Source organism: Capsicum annuum, chromosome 8 (genome assembly GCF_002878395.1).
Source record: "Capsicum annuum cultivar UCD-10X-F1 chromosome 8, UCD10Xv1.1, whole genome shotgun sequence".
Lineage (NCBI taxonomy): Eukaryota > Viridiplantae > Streptophyta > Magnoliopsida > Solanales > Solanaceae > Capsicum > Capsicum annuum.
Window position 1 is genome coordinate 140547778 of NC_061118.1, and position 22418 is coordinate 140570195.

General features: G+C 34.9%; 1 protein-coding gene across 1 annotated transcript; it reads left to right on the top strand.

Annotated features, from left to right (window-relative positions):
- Window positions 1-371: 371 nt before the first annotated feature.
- LOC107879206 lies at window positions 372-12717 on the top strand. Its single transcript, XM_047395527.1, has 7 exons — window positions 372-470; window positions 1328-1398; window positions 1512-1595; window positions 7516-7546; window positions 8158-8263; window positions 11993-12141; window positions 12233-12717. Exons 1-7 carry the CDS (start codon window positions 372-374, stop codon window positions 12479-12481), a joined length of 789 nt encoding a protein of 262 aa, XP_047251483.1. The 3' UTR covers window positions 12482-12717.
- Window positions 12718-22418: the final 9701 nt, after the last annotated feature.

The following is a 22418-nucleotide window of genomic DNA, read 5'->3' on the forward strand; positions in this document are numbered from 1 at the left end:
GTGACCAACTAGGCATAGCTGTGACCAATGAGGAACAGACCACGTGTGGAGCCGCATCTCGGAGAGGTGGCCTGTGTACCAGTAATGGTGGCCTGGACCCAAGAGGGTGTCAGCCATGACCAACTGAGCATAGCTTAGTTCTCAAGCGGAGGCGATTGTAATGAACCAATATCCCATATTGAAAAAAAAAGAGAAATCTAGGGGTTATAATCCAATGGGTTCTCCCACCTACTAGGCTAGTCTTTTGGGTTGGGCTTTACCGTTTGATTTATAACAAGTACTGTCAATATTTGAAACAACGAAGAGTTTGTTGATCTTAAAGCAGGAAAATAGAGGAATTAACAACGGCATTGAATTCACATATGGACCAAATGGCAAATCTTGTTGAGAAATTCTCAGCAGAGATGAGATCTACTCTTAGACCTGCTTATGATAACTTTATTGGCTTCTTTCACACCATTGACTGGATGGTATTATCAAATTACACCCCTTTTTCTTACTTCTATAAATCCTAACAGCTTGTTAAACATCAGATTTTTCTAGGACGCTGTTGGTTTTTTTTTGGTGAAAATTTTTCTACTTTTGACTTGTTGTCTTGTACCTTGTTTCTGCATTATTTTGCATTCTTTTGTGTTTGTCCACTATGAATTCTTCTACTAATATTTGCTTTTGCTATACTCCCTCTGTCTTGAAACAAGTGTCATTTGGTAAAATTTTATGTCCCAATGTGTCACTTCAGGAATTTAAAGACAAAAATTAGTACTATGTTTTTCCGACTATAACCTTGTACTTCGCCTACTTGGTGCTACAATTTTCAAGAGACATTAATGAAATAGGAGTAGTTTAGTAAACTACATAGTGTATTTATTAATTTCTTAATGGATTTGATTTTAAGGTGACACTTCTTTTGGGACGGAGGGGTATGTCATTGTTTTTTTTTTCCTTTTGGGGTGGAGGGTGTGATGAGCTTAAATGGTGAAACGCAGTTAGTGAGGATTCATTATCTCTACTTGTTTTGGATTGAGGCTTAGTAGTAATTGTTGTGTTTTGGGGGGGGGGGGGGGGGGGGGGCTTGTACTAGGGAAAACGGATGGTCACGATAGGTTGGGACCTTGCATCTAGAGGTGCAAAAATTAATGAGTTTCACCCAATTATCTAATTGTAGAACATATGGGAACATTGAAATGTTGCATATTTTAATATTCGTGTCTCCTGGAGGCTAGAATTACATAAATTTGGTAGATACCATATATTCTAAGAACTAAATGAGATGGACTTATATGTGGGAAATTTTTCAGGGGCTTATCTCTATGTTGCTCGGACTCAGCTGTTTTGCCGCCGAACCCGTCTCAACACGAGACTGAAGCGGGGATGGGTGCTTCCGCCATCTCCGATTCGGTCAATCAATTTCGGAGACGTTGACCAAAATTAAAAAGAAATTTGAGTGGAAACATTGAATAATTAATCAAAAACTAACCTGAAAAAATCCCGATCAACGACTACTGGAACAGAGACGACGTTGTCGATGTGCTATCGCTGGAAATCACCGTCGACGTCGCCGTAACTCATCGGAGCAGTTGTCGTACCACCTCAAGGTACCGAAAATCATCATCGTACCACCTCAGGGTACCGGTTTACAGTGACGGTTGTCGTACCAGTTGTTGGAGCAGTTGTCGTACTAGCTGTCGGCGTTTACAGTGAAGGTTTTTTTTTATGTCAAAACTGTTTTGAAACTGTACTGGGTCTTTCTTTTTGTTAATTTTAATTAATAATTAGTGCTTTTACTATTAATAATAAATTAATTTGTTGCCTTTGTCGGTCCCTTAGTAAGGAAAACTTATGTCGGTCAATGTATTTTATTTTGATAGTATTAATTTAAGTTCTTAATTATATTACTTTTTATTTTAGTAAATAAACGTGAATTGTAATTTTGGAAAAAGTTTTTAATATAAATACTATTCCTAATTAAAAAGTAAAATCAAAAGACAAAAATAACTAAAAATAATAAATTAACTAAAATAAATAAATCCTAATCCCTATGTGTCAAGGAACATTAAATTGATTTAAATTGGGAAAATTCTAAAATTGTCTTCATCCATAACATTATAAATAGAACGTCTGTCCAAAGAAATTTTAACTTAAAAATTTGATTATTCTTTATCAAATAATATGGCATCATCCGCATCGGGTAGTCAAAAGGGAAAAGGTCCTATGAGACCAACAAAAAGTATTGGAGTAGATTTTGATGACAAACCACTGTGAAAACATATAAAAGTAATTTCAACTGCTTCCAATGATGGTGGAAATAGAGCATGGTCATGTAACTATTGTAATAAACAAGTTACTGGATCATATAATAGAGTCTAAGTACATATGTTAAGATTATTGGGTTAAGGAGTTCAAATATGTAGCGAAGTTCAAGGTGATACATTGAGAATGTTGAAGATGGAGCACGAACAAGCTGAAAAGAAAAAATCTTCGGTTCAAGTTAATGCAAGAAAAAAAGTTGATTATGTATCTCTTCCGGAGGACACTGATTTACTTCAACATAAAAAAAAAAAAAGGAAGAGTACAGAAAGTGAAGCTATAGGAAAATCTTTTGGCATCCATGAGAGAAATACCGCCGACAAATTAGCGGCTAGAATATTCTACGCATCAGGTTTATCGTTCAATCTTGCCAATTCTCCATACTTTAAAAATATTCAAAGTTTTTAGCTGAAAATTCCATCCCCGATTATATTCCCCCATCATATAATAGGTTGAGAACAACTCTTTTAGATCAAGAAAAGACTCACGTTAATAGAAAGTTGCAACCAATTAAAGATACATGAAAAAAAAAAAGGGTTGTCGATTTGTTCAGACGTATGGTCTGATACTAAAAGAAGGTCTTTGATCAATATATTGGCATCATCTAGTGGGGGTCCAATGTTTTTAAATTCAATAAATTCTAGCAGGTGCACGAAGGGCGGAGAATATATTGCTAATTTATTTCTTGAAGCAATAGAGAAAGTAGGTCCAAATAATATTGTTCAAGTTATTACAGATAACACGCAATTAATATGAAACTTGCCTGTACGGAGGAAAAATATCCTCATTAAAATCACTATCTTGCTGTTTTGTTTAATTTATTTATTTAATATACTATGTTATAAGCTGGGCGAAATGGAGAATTGACAAACCCACCGAACAGATTTTAATGTACAACCTCAAGTCTAGATTAAAATCGGTGCCAAACTCAAGTTCATCAACACCTTCCAGTTCAGCAAAGATACTGTCTGGCTAGGAAGTGTCGCTTTCTCAAATTCCAGAATACCTGCCAGGATTTCGCTACCTGCAGCATCAATGGGATCCATTAATTTTGTTGGAAAGGATAACATTTTATGGAGTACAGGTTTTTAACAGATATTGTGGGTTTATCCTATATTTTCGTGGGAAATCTACAAAGAATTATTATGAATGTTTTGATATCTCTTAACCACCACTTTTGAAATCTCTTAACCACCACCACATCTTATGAAAAATTCAAGCCTTTTGAAAGACTCAGTCCATGGTTATAGGCTTTTTTCCTATGGTTTCATCCCAAAGAATGCTGGATTCGTCATTTCAGACAACCAGGGAAATAAAGAATTATATGACGTTTTTGTTCCACTGAACAATTAGTTGTTTTGTGGCTAGTTCAGTGTCATAACTCATTCCAGTATATTTCACTATACAGGAGCTCCGTCTTGAAGGAGGATAAAGAATATTCTGAAATGCTAAGGTTCATCTTCCAGTAAAAAAGTGCATGTGTAATAAATTTGGCGAGGTCATATAGCAAGCTGGAATCGTTCCATACCGAACCATCTCTGTGCATAATGGATCAGAGAAGCGCTAAATGGATTATATTGCTAGATGCTCATGAACCTGATACACCTCAAACATAAGATAATCCTGCCAATAGACACATGGAGGTATCACAGTGAAATCACCAGCAAAAAAGAAAAAGTTCAGCTTCACTAGATCACATAAAAGAATTAAAGAAGGAAGTGATCCATGAGGAGGAATGGCGGATAGATGAAGGATACACAAGCAAGCAATCTACACCTTCCACTTCACCCATCAGCCCTGAAGTAGTCCATATTTGAAGTTCAGTCCATTATCGTAGTGCAGAATTTTCGGGAGTCTTATATTATCGTAACAACAAATAAATTGTCATTTGAAAATAGTCTTTCATGTAATGGTTGAAGTTTTTCACCATGTAAAGTTAGTAGTCTTGAGTGGTTGGTTTTAGTGGTTCATGTCAAAGTGAGTGGCCGTTTGGCCATTAGTGGTGCATTCGAAGTGTCATTTTACTTTTAAGTAGTAAGTTTCATTTAGCTGACGTCTTTTAAATATGGGAAAACGTTCAAATACGCTCAAATATGCCACTGGACTATCAGAAATGGCTCATTTATCCAATCCATTAAAAGTTGAGGTTCATTTATGCTATTACCGTTATAAAACAGACTCATCCATGTCATTACTTTTAACAATCAGTTTTTAGAAAACAGCTTTGCCACGTGGCAGCATATTAGAGGTCTACGTCATTTTTTTAATTTTGCTTTATTAAAAAAAATTTAAATTATTTTTTTATCCATTAAAAAGAATCCACCCAACTTTTTGATCCATTAAAAATTAGTTTGATCTACGACGATTAGATTAATAGTAAAGTCAAAATTTTCATTAAAAGATTTTAAAATAACATAAAAATATATATGAAGAAATCAATGAACATTTATATACATACATATATATATATATATATATATATATATATGTATGTATGTATATATACATATACATTAATTTATTTTATACTCCCACGCATATATATACTCCCATGTTATCTAATATATATATTCCCATGTTATTTAACTTATCAAAAATATATTGGATTCCATGTCATCTTCATTTTATTCTTTCTTCTTAGATATTTTATTTCATTAAAGAGAAAAGAACAATAAAATTTTGGAATTAATCAATTCATTGAATTAAGTATATAATGAAATGATCAAGACTATACATACATAATACTTGTGAGTTGTAACTTGCATGCATGACTTATATATTGTTTTTATTCAATTTCTAATTAGGATTGGACCACTTAAAATTAATTATATAAGGATATAAAACTATGATGTCTCACCAATTTTTATGTAACTATATCATAAAATCAAATTGTTATTTAAGAAAAATATAATTGTAATTTAGACAAATATTCTACCTCCAATGATTAATATTGATCGTTAAATAATTATCTTAATATATAATTGTGTCAAAACATTAAACGATATATTAAAAAAGATGAAAGGGAGGAGTATAATGAGTGTTTGAGAGAACAATGTCCCACGTGAAAAGTAAAAAAGAAATAAAATTATTTATAAAATGTCGGATATTTAAGATCTCTTGAAAAAAAATGTCAATTTGGTTCAAAGCAAATGATATCATACAATATTAACAGTATTTTATGGTAATTAATTAGCACAATAATTTATACGCCAATATACTGAAATTTTTGCAGAATGGGTATGAGGATGATAGAGTGATGTCACCAGACGTATTGTCTTATTGTCTTTGCTTGTCTATGGATCAATTTACTATATTTGATCATAATTTTAAGTCGCATACAACAAAAAAAAAGTCGATAAGCTTGGTAACTATAAATACTCGAATGATATGAGGCGATACACAAATAATCTCAAAATTAACTTATTAACAGTAATTAATCAAGTAAAACTTAGTTCAAAGGGAGATGATAATATTATTGATCCGTATTGTGAACAAAGTCACACGTAAAAGCAAGGAAAAAAAAACTATTGATATGGGGTAATATACAAATAATCTTAATTTTAAAAGCATAGATCAAACTAATTTTTAATGGATTAAAAATTTGGGTGGATTCTTTTTAATGCATCAAAAAAAATTATTTATTTTTTTAAAAAATAAAAAATAAAAAATAAAAATGGCGTGTATGCCGCCACGTGGCAAAGCTGTTTTCTAAAAATCGGTTGTTAAAAGTAATGGCATGGATGAGCCAGTTTTATAACGGTGATGGCATAAATCAGCCCAACTTTTAACGAATGACATAAATGAGTCATTTCTGATAGTTCAGTGGCATATCTGAGCCTTTTCCCTTTAAATATTAATAGCGATTCAATCAAATTGGTTCACTGTTAGGAGGACTCTATCTATTTAAGTAGCATTATCAGTTGTAGAGGGGCAGAACACTCCTATCCCCTTGAACTATTGTGTATTGAAATAAAACATCTTTCTGAATTCCATTTTTCTTTCCTTAATTATGAGAGGTTGATCTATAGTTGTGTGCTGAATATTAAAAATCCCAGCATACATGATTTTGGTTAGGGGTGAGCATAAAATATCAAAAATTGAATTAATGAACTAAACCAAAAAATTTAATTGGTATTCGGTAATTTGGTATTTGGGAGTAAAATTTTAAAATTACGGTATTTGGATTCGGAATTGGTAAAAAATATTACTACCGTTTGGTATTTGATATTTCCCGAAATTCTAATTATAGTTAAGTAACCCATAGGCCACATACCTAGTCCACACTCCAAAGGTCACATACTTGTGGGAATATTGCCCAAACAAACTTTGAACTGTTAAACACAGTCATAAATTAGACTCTTAACTTTACACAGCAGACTTCCTTGCAATCAACATATGATAACTTTTGAAGAAAATATCATGCTAAGACTGAAAATTGGAGCGTGGAGGGGAACAACAAAAAATGAAGTCTTCATGATATGATACATAACACCATTGGTGGCTGCACTTGCCCAACTCTAATGTTCCTAACGTAGGTCGGAATATGGATTTAACCAAGGGTACTTGCTCAAGCTTTCTTAATCCTTGTGTTCATATGTCAACAGCGGATAGAAGCAAAACTCAGCATTTGGCAGACAACATAACATATATTACTCTCCATCACATTTATAAAAAGTAATATTATGACTTTACATCACATTTACATTCAGTTCGTTACATCCAGTTTGTGTTGCATCCAGTTTGATGTAAATGTTATTCGTGTTACATCCAGTTCTCCCCTTCTTGGAGCTGGATCAAATAACACTAACATAGGTTTTAAGATGTTTCATTAATTGAGTCACACGTATCAAGGTGTAACAAGACCAAATAAAATTGATTTTTTCTGATATAAAATTATGTATTCAGAGGTGTCAAACTACCAAACAGAATTGAATTTTTCTGAAAACATTGGTTAGAAATCACCACTATTATCACCAAATAAGATCACTACAAGCATGCCCAACTTTAATATGGTAATACCGAATTTCGTACCGAACCAAAATTTAATTTACTGGTTACCAAATTACCGACCCAAAGTTTAATGGTATGGTATTTGGTATCTACTTTCAATTACCAATTATCGAATTACCAAGCCCGAAATATAAAAATATCGAACCGAATATCGAATGCCCACCCTTAATTGCGGTTGTTTAAAATTTTTGGACGAAGGCCAGGCCAGGCAAGGCGAATTGTTGGCAAGGTGAGCTGTGTAAATGCTAGGATAGGAAAAACCTTCTAAAGAAAATTTTTTGTCTATTCGTTCAAATCGTAATTTGCCTACACATATTGAGTAGTATTTTGCTACCTTGGTGTTACAGTCACCCCTAGTTGGTCATATGTTCTTTTCTCTCTGTTAAATTTTGTTATCACTTCCTCTATTATATGTTCCTTAGTGCCAATCATGTTATACCTCCTTGTTTTTTTTTCATTTTACGCACTTTTTAATTTGCTTTTGGTCCTTCACTTTTGAAACTAAAGATGAGAAGGAGGATCTAAGATCTCTACTTGATCCTCAAGGGGAGTGAAGTCATATGAGATGTGGTCGATGCTTCCAGCAGTCTAATGCAATACAAGGAGAATTTTAGAAAGAAGTTAGAGCTTCTATGTTAGCATTTGCTTGTTAATTGAAATTGTAATGTTTTAAGGAGATAATGTATTCATCGTTGTATTATCAAAATATATTCATTATTGTTAAAATTTTGAGCAAGAGGTCTGTGATTTGAGCTTGTCAAATATGAGAGTTTTGCATTTTGACTTGGACGAACTTTTTTGGTTCTCTTTCTTATTCATGATTTTCCTTTCTTTATGCAGGAACCTTGGTTGATAGATCTTCTTTCATTTCATGCCATGTTTCTTCTGGTATCTATTGTGTTGCGGAAGAACATCAATTTCCAGATGTTTTTGTTCCTTTTGGCATGTAAGTTTACCGTTATGTTCTGTTATCCAGTTTCTGATATTTCTTGATTATTTTTTGTTCTATGAAGTAAGTGTTGTATTAATATGGCATCAAGGAGATGCAAAGTAAGAACACGAATCACAGTTAAACTCCTGATACAAAAACTTCCTCTACTAAACCAGTGAGTCTAACCTAAAAGCAGAAGTGTGGTTTCTGGACCACAACTAGGGAGCTCATGAAATCTAAAAGGGGAATAACATCATTTAAAGGGTATAGATTGCTCAAAATGAAAGGTTCAAAAGGCAAAAAGATTTTTCTCTACTGTTAGGAGTTGAGATGCCATCAAAACATCTGATATTTCCTAAGACACCAAAAAGTACATCCTGGAATCATCTGCCAGGTCTTCTTGATGGTTCTGTCAACTTTCCCTAGGAACCAGCTTTCAACTGCTTTTTTGATATTCTGGGGTGAGGTGCAATTAATTCCAAGAACTGAAAGGAACATCTTCCAAAGATCTGTAGTCACTGAAGAATGTAGACATAAGTGATGACTCTAGGCTGTTCTGACACATGTAGCTTCTGTTAACCAAAGTGAAAGTTCCTCCACAGAGGTTGTCCTGAGTCAGGATGGCATCTCTGAGAGCTGACCAGGAGAGGCGTATGACTTTAGTTGGAAGTTTAGTATTCCATAGAAGTTTCCATGGCCAATGATCTATCATTCCATTTGATGAGGACGGTTTACTATGCCCTTCCTTCCCGGTGCATATTCCTTTTTCCGAGCTGCCCCATCTTAATTTATCTGAGTATTGAGGAAGCATTGAGAATCCTAAATTAATTTAGTTCCCAGTCGTGCATGTTCATCCTTATTGGTTTTTGGCTTTGAAATTAGAGAAATAACAGTAAAAGAGTCAATGAGAAAAATATACTACAATAGTATTGTCAAAGGAAGGAAATTATTTTATTAATAATTCAAAACATATATTTATAGCTAAATTTCTAACCACGCTTAAATTTAAATTGGAATAACTAATTCCTATTTCAAATAACAAAGGAATAACTAATTCTAAGTCACATAGGACTCTAATAATTAAAATCTACTAAAAATATCTTTTCCTACTTTATTTCTAAGACATATTTTCAACACTCCTCCTTGGATCAGAAATTGTCTCGGCTTCGGCTGAATTTGACCTCTTGAATAAATCTACTAATTCGTCTTTATTCTTGCATGACTTATGTGCATCTTCTGTTGGATTATATAAGAAACTTTTGCATCTCATATCAATTTGTAAAATCTCAAGATTAGTGGAATCAAAGATTCGACAATAGTTATTTCCAAACAATAGTTTAAATCCTTCTTCCATTAGTTGACCAACACTTAACAAACTTTTATCAATATCGGACACATAAAAGACATTTGAAATTATTTTTGTATCTGAAATTGTTTTGATTGCAACATTCCCTTTTCCTTCTGTAGGAATATAGTCACCATTCCCAATTCTGATTTTCTTATTTTCCAAAGGCAAAAACTCTTTAAAAAGAGTTTTGTCATACGCTATGTGGTTTTTACAACCACTATCAATCATCCAAAAATCAGATTTCTTGGTTAAATAATATGTTGTCATAAATAAGTGATCTTCTTCTTCTTCTTTGGTGATTTGAGCATTTGCTTCATATTTTTTAGATTTGTTTTTGCAAATCAAGGCTTCATAGTCAAGTTGATTACAAATCTTGCATTGTGTATCTGGTCTCTTCTAACATTTAAATGGAGGATGCCCTTGCAAAGTCTTGTGGTTGGCTGCCAAAGCTCCTTCAATCATACCATCCTGCGTCATAAGCCTCCTTTGCTCTTGCGCCTGCAACGTATTTAACAATTTTGCCAAGGTAATCTTGGACAAGTCTTTTGTGTTTTCCAAGGTAGTTATTGATAATTCGTATCTTTCAGGCACTGTAACAAGAATTTTTTCAACAATTCTCGAATCTTTAAATTTTGTGCCAAACAATCTTTAACTTGTTAACAATGCCAAGAAGACGGTCTGAGTACTCTTTGACGGTCTCAGATTCCTTCATCTTTTGCAATTCGAATTCCCTGATTAGATTCAACACGTTCATGCCTCGTATTCTTTCATCTCCTGTATATTCTTCCTTTAGATAATCTCAAATTTATTTTGCTGATTTAAAGGTCATAACTCTCGTGAAAATTATTGGAGAAACACTAGCAAACAAAGTTGCTTTTGCTTTTGCTTTTCTGATTTTCTTTTCCTTTTGACTTTTGATCTGGGCCACCATGGGATTATCGGGCAGCAGAAAAACATTATAATCCTCCTCCACGACCTCCCAAAGATCTAAAGCCTCAAGATAAGTCTCCATTCTTACTGCCTAATGATGGTAATTCTCACCATCAAAGATAGGAGGAGCTATTTGGGAAAAGTTCTTTTCAGAATTCATCTCTCATAGATCCCTCAAGAAATTGGCTCTCTGATACCAATTGTTGGTTTTTGGCTTTGAAATTAGAGAAATAACAGAGAAAAAATCGAAGAGAAAAATATAACGCAATAGTAATAAAAAACAACAAACCCAGTGTATTCCCACATAGTGAGATCTGAGAAGAGTAAGATGTACGCAATCCATACCACTACCTCCGGAGAAGTAACAAGGCTGTTTCCGATAAACCCCCGACTCAATACTGCAATAGTAATGTCAAAGGAAATTATTTTATTAATAACTCAAAACATATATTTATAGCTAAATTTCTAACTATTCTTCAATTTAAATTGAGTCCTATTTCAAATAACAAAGCCATAACTAATTCCTAAGTGACGTAGGACTAATAATTTAAAACTACTAAAAATATCTATTCTACTTTATTTTTGAGACATTTAGAATCCCAAGCTTCTGCTGCTCTATTTTGTGTCATTGATGAGTTAGGGTTAGATGCTATCTGGAATAAGTTTAGTGAGACGCTGGTGTTGATCCGCCTGCCCTTCATTTTACTGTGTTGCCATTCCCAATTTTGAAGTACACCTCTTGAAAAAATCTTTTGTTAATATGCTGCCTGATGTTTCTTAATTTTACTTGCTTATGTATGTTGTTCTCAAGATCGTTAAAGCTAATCTAGCAAGTTGGCTTCCCATTTTGGTTTCTTTTTCTTGTCAAAAGAGTTCTTTTATGTTCTCCATCGTGGAATACTATGATTCACATGATGCACTTTATAGGCATAACTTCCTTGAACTTTAGAGAAGAGGATAATAAATTTTGGTACTGAATAAAGGGAAACAATGAAGTCAAAAGCATGTTGTGGAAACCCTCTTGAGGAAGGCCACATTGTGTAAATTGAATGCCTTTTAGCATTCGCAAAACCAAACTTGTAGTATTTTCTTATTTACATTTATTGTTAAGAATGGGGACTCCGCTGAGGATACATGTTCTCTAGAATTGCAGGAGCGTTCAAGCGATATAAAACGGCCTAAAGAACAAGCCTGCTCCCATAAAAAATAACAATTTCTTCCTATGCTTGCATGCCACCATGTCTCTGTTTTCAGATTGAAAAATTCATCGGTTGTGCTTAATTGAAAGCATAAGTTTTCAGGCTGTTGGGTAGCAGCTACTTACGTTCTGTATGCTAAAGCCTTCTGTTGTGAAACAGAAGTGAGGACATCTTTCTAGCTTTATCTTAGAAAATTGATCTTTTGCAATGCAGTATGTGAGAATGTTCCTCTTTCCTTGACTTTTTCTAGTTACCTTATGATAACAGTGGGAGGAGTGTATGGTGCTGAGAGGCTTAATCGCATATTAGCTGCAAACTGGAAAAGCTTTGCGCGCCAAAATTACTTTGATTCACATGGCATTTTTCTTTCCACACTCTGGTCTGGGCCTCTGCTGGTTATTGCGATAATAGTCTTGGTGAGTATCTTTGGCCATTCGTATCTCTTTGTTTTCATCATTTCTATTGTTTTTCACTCACTAATCTGCTGTGCACCTTTCTTTTTTGCAGGTTAATACCCTCTTTTCACTATGTTACCTGATTGTCAGGTGGAAAAAAGCAGAGCTTAGACACCGGGCAAGACTGCTACTAAAAAGGAGGATTGAAAAGCATATTGCTGCTCTGCTACGACTAAAAAGTTGGGGGGTAGGGGAGGGAGAATGCTGCTTATGGGACATCTTAATACATTCTCTCCCTACACCAACTGATGAAGAGAATTCCTTACACCTGGTTACATTAGGGATTTCTTTTTGCCATTAGCCTTTTCCCCGTAGAAATGTGTCTTCGTTGTTTGGTTTAATTTTCTTTGTAGAGGTGAAATCAGCATAGCCCTTTTCTTGCTTTTATGCCTGTCAGAGAAACGTTTGCCCATCTTTCATTTATGTTGCAATCTTGCGTCTTTGAATTTCTTATATCAAAGATTAAATTATCCAAAAGAAGTCGCATGTGAAGTATTTGGCCTCTTTTTTCGCCGCCTAGGTTATACTGTTGAAACTCATCGTGATACTTTCTATGCCATTTGTTACAAAGCTTAAGTACACGAAGAAAAATCTCTAGAAGTGCATAGCTGTATCCTTGTAAAATAAACTATACTAGTGGTATTTACAAGTTTTAATTGTGAATCTTTTACTATACATGTTTCCTCCAATTTTCACATCTATTCAAAAATACAAGAGCGTCTATTCAATAGTCTCTGGTCAATGGATGCGCATTTAACGATCAAATAGTAAACTTTTGAAAGGTGCAGTCTGATCTGCAAGAACTATTAGCAGTGCCACAGTGCATGGGTATTCAAAAGAATCTTCTTAGTAAGAAGGTACACTATGTATATGAGGTAAAACTTTTATACAAGGTAAAATATGAATCGCGTTGATGTATGACATATACAGGCTCAAATCCCATGTAGCATTTTCAACTTCTTTGAATCCCCTTGTCAGAATAATTGGCTCATTAAATGGGTATTAGGCGAGCCAATAACGTATGCAATTGTAATCCCATCAGCCTCGGCATCAGGAATTGGTACAACAGCATCTGATAGTTCAGCAGGATGAAAAACAGAGGCCTTCAACTTTTGTAATTGATGAGCTCTTTCATTCTGTCAACTACGTACTTAAGGCGTTCCTTCCACATCAAAGCTCAATCTTTGGCTGAAACAGCCTTGCATCATGTTGGGACCACACACACATGTTTCCTCTAATTGTCCAGGCAGAAGGGGCTTCAATTTTATCAACTCAACTGTTTGAGCTGGCACTCCAGGAACTTGGTCCCTGCTGATGCTGTGTCTGGGGCGTGCATATGATTCTCTCTGGTGAGATGATCTCACAGGTTTCTGTTAAACCATATCCCTAAGCAAAAACAGCACGAGGAGATTTTATTGCATTCCTCCGTCAGCTTCATTCATCGAAGGTGCAGCACCAGATCCAACAAGTTTCAGTGCAGCTAATTATACTTCACCACAGGATTCTTTCCAAATGCTAGAATAGCTGAGACAATTCATAAATGCATCAGCCTGTACCTCTTAATATAATCATTCCCAAATCAATCTCATTCATAGACACAACGGCATTACCCCTCTGGAACAGAACTGTGAATACATACAAAATAGCAGGACCAAACACATGAAACATAGGCAACACACCGAATACGGCAACATCACTTTGCTTTATCCCACATCCCATTTCACATACCTTGCTTTATCAACTAGCTCAGTGAATGTTTCAACACTCAAATTAGAACTTTTCTGGTGACAGAAAATCAAAATAGGCAAATTAAACCCATCGACCTTATCAAGCAATTCAGGAACAGTGATAATAAGCTCTGGGTTCCAGTATTTAACTTGCTTGGAAAATTCTGAAACTGCATACATAGGATTATCAGTTATAGTAATGGAATCTATGGCACTAAGATCGAAGAAACAAAGAGAAAATTGGACAGACTTGGGGGGCGAAAAATAAGACGGCGTTGTTATTGTTGATACCTAGTTGGTGAAAAAATCAGAGGAGATTCTGGACACCATGCACTAGAACCAAGAAAAAGTATTGGTTTAACCAGATTCAGCATAAAAATGGGCTGATTTTCTAGGAAACAGAGTGATGTTTCTGAATTGGAAAGAAACCATAAAAAGATTTTGACAGGAAAGAGAAAACGCCTCTGCAGATAGAATTGGGAGGAGGAGCTAATACATAGCCCGAACAGGATTTATATCCGTCTCCTATTATCAACACGTTTTCTCTTGGATGGTACACCTTCTAAATGGTCCACACTGGATTGTATCTAAAGAAATTAATAAATGGTCAAATAAAATAAACTAGCACATCTAAAATCAAAGATCACAAGTCTCAAGAGTGATGGTTATCACCTTATTTAGTTTCTCTCTGACCAGCTTAACAGTTTGATTCATAGATTGTGAAGGAAAGTATTCCTGACATCATACCAACGGGATAAAAAAGCAGTCATTCAACTGAAATTCAAAACCAAGTGTTGATAACCTGCGTGCAGTGAGCAAAAATCACGCACATAGAGTTCATACTAGAGTTGCAAAGAAAAGTTGAAACAAAGCCCCCAGATAGTCGGTAAAAAGGTAGTCCTACGATTAGAACATCTAGAAAGTGGTGGCCTAACTGAACTGTAGAACGGAATAATCATATACGAACAAATTTCTTATTTCTCCAGGTTTGTTCTCCTGTCTTCTACAAGAGGCTCTTTCATGTCTAGAAGTAGAATGATAAAGGAGCAAATACTAAAAGGAAAATGCCGTATCTCTTAGGTAATGTAGCAATTGAGTCTTTCCGCTGATACTTTGTTGCACAAGAAAAGGGGAGGATAAAAGAAAAGAAGATGAGGCAGCACCAGAACAGTTGGCACCATTCACAAACCAGCTTTCATGACCCTCACCATCTAAACAAGCATTAAACTAACCCAAAAATGATGGGATTCCTGCTCCACCCATCTACGCTTGCTTAACCATATTTTTTTTCATAACTATGGTGTCTTGGACAAAATTGTGTGCACCTTTACTAATTCTACAGGATACCTACTACCTACCACCAACAACACGTACCACGTAATTATGTCCAGTGTCCATCAAGGCTTAGACAAATGAAAGAGATCACCTAACGTTTTTGTCTCCATTGAGATTGGAATTTGAGACCAATGGTTCTCATCCCACTTTGTTGACCATCAGGCTTACCCATATGAGGCGCAACCACATGATACTCAATCTAAATAATCCCGAGTCCTCTTCTTGATACCAACTCTGCAAGCCCCAAGGGTTTAACTCACAGGCGTAATTCAGACCAATATATGAAAGTCCCTAATCCCCGCACTCCCTAACGATCTCATTGATATTTGGCACTAATATTTATGTTTTGGGTCATTCGAGGATTAAAATGAGCAACGAAAAGTCAATATCGCATAGTATCGCGTGGGAGAAGTGTGAAATGCATGTGCAACAACTACCAATAGTGTGTGCGGCGCCACCCTTGTGTCCCAAGGGTGCCACATCACTGCTTGTTTGTGTGATAGCCAAAGATGGTGCAAGTGTATCGAGTGAAAAACCTATTTCGGAATCTCAAATGACCTTGCAGCCATGCGCGTCGCAAAAGTGTTGGATGGCAAAGGAGACATACCTTGGGCAAAGATGGTGCATGGTTGTCCACGAAATCCCTGACTCTGAAGTTGATCGACATCGTCGCGCTACCCCTTGCGAAGCAAGGGTGGCGTATCACCGAGGATTTCCCGGTCTAACTGGAATTTGATTCTAAAACCTTAGTGTCCTCATTTCGCTATAAATAGTCTCTGTTGACGGGGAAACACATCTTGGACATATTTTTGAGCAAACAAGCATGGAGCAATTCTATACCAACTTTATTTCTTTTCTTCTTTATTTCATCATTAATTCTTGTTGCCTCACTCGACTCATCAGTAGCTAATTTCTTTAATCCCGGGGGTTGTGGTAACTCGTGAATATTGATGGTTGACAATAATCTCTATTAGAGCCGTTAATATGCATCACGCCTGCCCAATCTGTAAATTGTTAGTGTTGAACTATGATTTTTGCAGCATATTTAACAACAGAGTTTTTTTAGCTCCGTCCGTATAAGTTCGTTGGCTCGTGGGACTTGCTGGGTTAGCCCGTTGGTCAAACAAAAAATGATTAAAAAATAAAATAGAGTACTAAAAATTTAAAAAAAAGGTTCAAACTCAAAGTCTATTTGTACCATCATAGATATTTAAATATTAAATATGTTTGTAAAATATATAAATAATTAAAATATAAAATACTAATTTCTTTAAGGAATTAAATACTCCTTTCATTTAAAAAAGAATGACCTACTTTGACTTGATACAAACTTTAAGAAAATAAAGAAAACTTTTGAATCTTGTGGCCTTAAATTAAAGTAGTGTCAAATGTACCAAAATATTCTTTAATCTTGTGGTCATAAATATGACATATGAAAAGTTGACATTAAAGTATTGCTAAAAAAGAAAAGGGGTATTCTTTTTTAAACGGACTAAAAAGAAAAGTAGGTCATTCTTTTTTAAATACAGAGAGTATGTTTGATGAAGATGATGTGGCGATGTTGAACACGCCATAAGTGTCATGTGAGTTTTTTTTTTTAGTTCATTTTCACTTTTAATGGTCTAAATATTGACATTTTTTTGTGTTTTATTGTGATCAATTAAAATAAAATTAGGTTAATATTGATATTTAGCTAGTTATATTATTACTTATTAACAGTTTCGTTTGTTTTTCAACATCTCTATTTGATTTGAATTTGGTATCAAAAGTTATTTAATTTCACAGATTATTAGGTTTTTTTTTTTGTAAATTTAAGACTTGATTAACAAGTAGTAACTTCATGTAATATTATGTTGTAAATATTCATGTAATTAACAATTTAAAATTTAAATTAAGATTATAAAATAATATACTTTAAAAAGTGAACTGACCCGTGGAGGCCCGCAGCTCACAGTGTGATGGGTTGGACTTACTATTTTCTGACCCGTCATATTAATGGACAGCCCAACCCGACCCGTCAAACTCCAAAGTCCGTGTGGGGTAGCCCAGATGAGCTGGGTCAGCCCGTATTGACAGTTCTAATCTCTATCTTAATATGAATTATCAATTGTGACTATTTCTTTATTATGTGCTTAATTGTTTGATTGTTTGGCCAACTGTTAGGTTCTATCAACTATCTTGATCTAATTCCCTAGAATTGCGGTACAAATTTGTAGCTAGGATAGGGATACCTAGATGCCTTGCTCAATTAAATGTCATAAGCTCAATGCATTCTTAAAAGATTTTCATACGAATATAGGCGACAATCTATTCTGAATAGGCGAGTAGTAGTTCGGGAGAATACTACGAGTAAATCTAACCCGGTTAATTATCAATCACTAGTAATTTGGATTAAGGAGGAATAGTTTGAGAACTCAATAGGATTGGCGAACCAACCGCAACACTGGAATATTCATCTCATTGTTTTACCCTAAGCTTAGCAATCTCATCCTTGATCCACTGTTAACATTAGTTTGTTCATTTTACATTTTTACAGTACTTAATAACAAAAATCACTCTTAGGAAAAAATACTTGATTGATTAGTTAGTTAAATCTGATAAATTATTGATCATAAGTTGTAATAAACCTTCAGGTCATTTTCCATATTTATGCTTATCTTCACCATTTGAGCTTTAAAATAGTTGCCCCAAGTCATTTATGACTTGCTAGGACTGAGGGTTCGCTTACCGGGCAGTTCGTGTGTTTTTTAGAGTCAACTCCCTGTTTAGAAGTCTTCGTTGGTTCCAAATGGCCACCGATCAAAAACTTCAGTGAAACGATCTCGGATGAAAATTTCAATTGCTCCAGCATATCCAAAATATCTATTTTAGTCTAGCTGACCTTTGGTTTGGGTCCCAATGCACCCGACCTCATTTCAACCTATTAGTCGAAAAGTCATAAAATCAAAACTATATATGGGCTCCACTTTTTCCCTAAACGACCTTGTATGGAGGTTTTGATGATTCCAATGGATTTTAATTGTGGTTTACACTCAAATTTCACTATTGGATAATATATTTTGGATCTCGGATGAGTTTCGAGGGTCAAAAATAAATTTTTCACTTTGCTGTCATAGGGTACCGCGTCTGTTCGCTGAAAGGGTCTATAAATAGACTCAAGGTCGCGATTTTGGGGATTTTTCTTTCACATTTGAGAACCTAAAACCCTAAATGGGTATGATAACTTGAAATTGAGTCTTGTGGGTATCTAGGGAGCTTGGTAAAAATCTTTTATCATGATTATCATCCAGATTAAGGTGATTTCATCACTTTATTGGTGAATTTCATTGTTCTTGACCCAAAACCCCAATTTAGATTAGGGCTTGATTTAGCCCCAAATTTCATTTTTTTTTCACCCATCAATTGAGGTTATGCTTCCTTGGTGATAAATGAGCATTGGGTTGACCTCAAAAACACGATTTTCATATGTGGGACCCACTTAGGCTTTTTAGTGTCATTTTTGGACCTAAAGCACAATAGTGCAATATGGGTATCGTTACACTCGTATTGATGAGTAGATTATATTTTTGATAGTGTGATGACATTTTGGGGATTGTGAAGTGAAGACGAGCATGTGGTGCTTGAAGTGTGATTTTGCTGTTTAGCCTTGAGGTAGGCTTCTGTCTACTCTTCTTCATGGATGATGTATGATATATATTGCGTGTGAATGTGAATGTTAAGATTGATATTGGATAGAATTACTTAGTATTGAATATACATATAAGTTTGGAGATTAGATAGGGTTTTGGACCTGTAGGTTGAATTACTTAATACCCTTGTAGAATCCTATTACCTTCTCCCTAGTTTGGATAAATTTGTAGCATGGATATGATATAATGCTATGCTCGGAATATGATTTTAGCATTTGAAGCATGATCTGTATATTTAGCCTTATTGGGTTAGTGTGATAGTTTTGGAATTGTAAGTTTGGTAGAGTTGACTTGAGTACCCTTGTTTCTAGTCGAAGTTACTATCTTAGGCGTTAATATGGTTTGCTTGACATCTAGAAGATGAACTAGATACCTTAGCCTAGTTTGGGGCATAGTATGCCTAATTATGAAAATTATGAATTAAAAGTAAGATCATTCGGCCCACTTAGGCCAAGATTTGTGTTAGCCCTTGTGGGCTTAGTAGCGGATAGTAGACCTAGTTAAGACTAATGAGCCTTATTTATGAGAATTACTTGATGAATTGATAAATTATGATGATTTTCGTTGGATTATGATTAGTGGCCCATATAGATGCATTTTCCTCTTTATTATGATATTTGGCCCCTAGAGATGCATTTCTTCTTTATTATGATATTTGGCCCATAGAGATGCATTTTTTTCTTAATTATGATATTTTGCCCATAGAGATGCATTTTTCTTTTTATTATGATATTTGGCCCATAGAGATGCATTTTCCTCTTAATTATGATATTTTGCCCATAGAGATGCATTTTCCTCTAAATTATTATATTTGACCCATAGAGATGCATTTTTCTCTTAATTATCATATTTTGTCTATAGAGATGCATTTTTCTCTTAGTTACAATATTTGACCCATAGAGATGATTTTCCTCTTAGTTATGATTATTGAGCTTATAGAGACGATTTTCCTCTTGGTCATGATGCAAAACCTATAGATATAAGATGTCTAATAGAGGTGATATGCTTGTTGATATTATGCCTCCTAGATGTGAGATATCTCATATATGTGAGATGTTTATAAATATGATTATTGATATGAGTCCCGGATATGTATATAGGCCTAAGGCCATGTGTCACGACCCAACTTTTCAGGTTATGATGGCGCCTACCATAACCCGCCAGTAGGCAAGCAACCCGTAGTCCAAAACGGCTAGTAACAGACTACTTAATAACATAAAGAAAAGAATGCGAGAAATGTGAGATAAAGATCAATACATAGACAAATCTCAAAACCTGGTGGTATTAGTACAAGAGCTTCTAAACATAATAAAAGTACAAAAGTGACATATCAAAGAGAAATACACTGATTCAACTTACCTCTAAATACAACTTAAAGGCTAGTCTAATACATAGGAGAGAGATAAGTAATACTCTGAACGTCAGGAGCTCACTCTAAGTCTCCTAATCAGGGCTACTCCACACAATGCACACATCAACGGTGATAACTCATACTATGATCTGCAGGCTGCAGAGGTGTAGTATGAGTACCAACTGAATGGTACTCAGCAGGCAACTGCCAACTGAGCTCCAAAGATAAAGTAGATATATACAACATATAAACAGAATGGAAACTATAACCAAGAGTCTATAAATCATGTAATAAGTCAATGAGAATAACAAGGGACAACTATCTTATTCATGTCCAAGAGTCTAACATAATAAGACTAAGGAAGTATCAAGGTGAACTATCTTAGTCTAGCTATATTCAATATATGCCAAAGCTATACCATATATCCCAGGTCAATATATAGATAAAGAGCGAAAGAAAGATATATTGTAATATATAAGGAGAAAGAACGACTATACAATATGAACAACGAAGAAAGGGATATCCGATGACTTCATATAGCTATATATATATATATAATACTTATAAATAGGAGGTCACCTCAAACATAACTTAGATCGTCATGTTCTCATTTTAAGACCTCCTTATAATACTATCAGGATTCAATACCAACATACTCAGAATTTCTAATCCATATGGCTAGACATAGAATAATCGCGCATAGTAATGTAATTACAAGATAGCAAAGGCCGAAGACATACCTCAATCCCAATAGCATATCTATGACCAATCTATCATAGACTAGCCATAATAATGATCATAACAATGATAATAACAATATCAATAACATTATAAATAATCGGCTACTCCGGACAACCAAATACCTAGCCGAGCCTATGCGTACCCCCACCGCCCCCAGACTCGGAAGGTTCAATCAATAAACAATAACACATGACATATTCTTCATCCCATATCTATGCAACCATCCCATACCGGCTGATAGATATAGGTGCATACTGGTGACAGGCGATGTGCATGCATAAATGAATGAAAAATATACCATCACTATCACAATGCATCATAACTGTCCTCATCAGGACCATCATCACCGTCATCAACCTCTGGCCTCATCGGGTATCAATATCACCTTAATAGTATTCTCCAGACTCGAACCAGGTATCAATATTATCACAATATCCTCCAGCCTTGCCGGGTATCAATATCATCTCAATAGTATTCTTCGAACTCGAACCGGGTATCAATATCATCATAATATCCTCCGGCCTTTCTGGGTATGAATATCATCTTAATAGTATCCTCCGGGCTCGAATCAGGTATCAATATCATCATAATATCCTTCGGCCTTGCCGGGTATCAGTATCATCTCAATAGTATCCTCCAAAATCGAACCGCGTATCAATATCATCATAATATCCTCCGGCCTTGCCGGGTATCAATGTATCATCATAATTCTTGACACATAAATATAGGCATATAATAGATGCACAGACGCAAGCCGATATACTGATAACCGTAAAGATATCTATCTTATCAATACATCCCAATTACTCGTTATTATCTAACCAACATTTATTATTATTAAACCGCTAGTTCGCTAGTATCACATAACCTCTAGTTATTACCCTAAACATTATCCTTCACATAATCCTTATTCACGGGATAACAACTAACCACTATTTATTTAATAGTCAACATCTAACATCTAGTCTAGGTTCATCATTAGACCAAAACCGTCATTTATCCACCATTCATTATTATCAACTAATCATCCTATTTTTTTTAATCATTACTAGACAACACATTACTACTTGTCGCCTAACCATCTTTTATTAAATGACATCATTCATTAACTGACCATCATTGGCTATCATGTTCCAACCAAGCAAGATTCATTAACTAATACATTAGCTTCCTAGCCATCAAGTGCAATAGTTAGCTAATAAACAACTAGTTACCGCATAGCTTAACTGTTTAACAAGAAGAAAAACCATAAGATCATATTTCAGCTATAATCACATCATTTATAATGGTAAGTAATCATGAACATACCAAACCTATGCATGCCATCACCAGTATTCAATCAATGGAATACTAAGCATCATACCGCATCTTCCTCTGTCCCATACCGGAGAGATG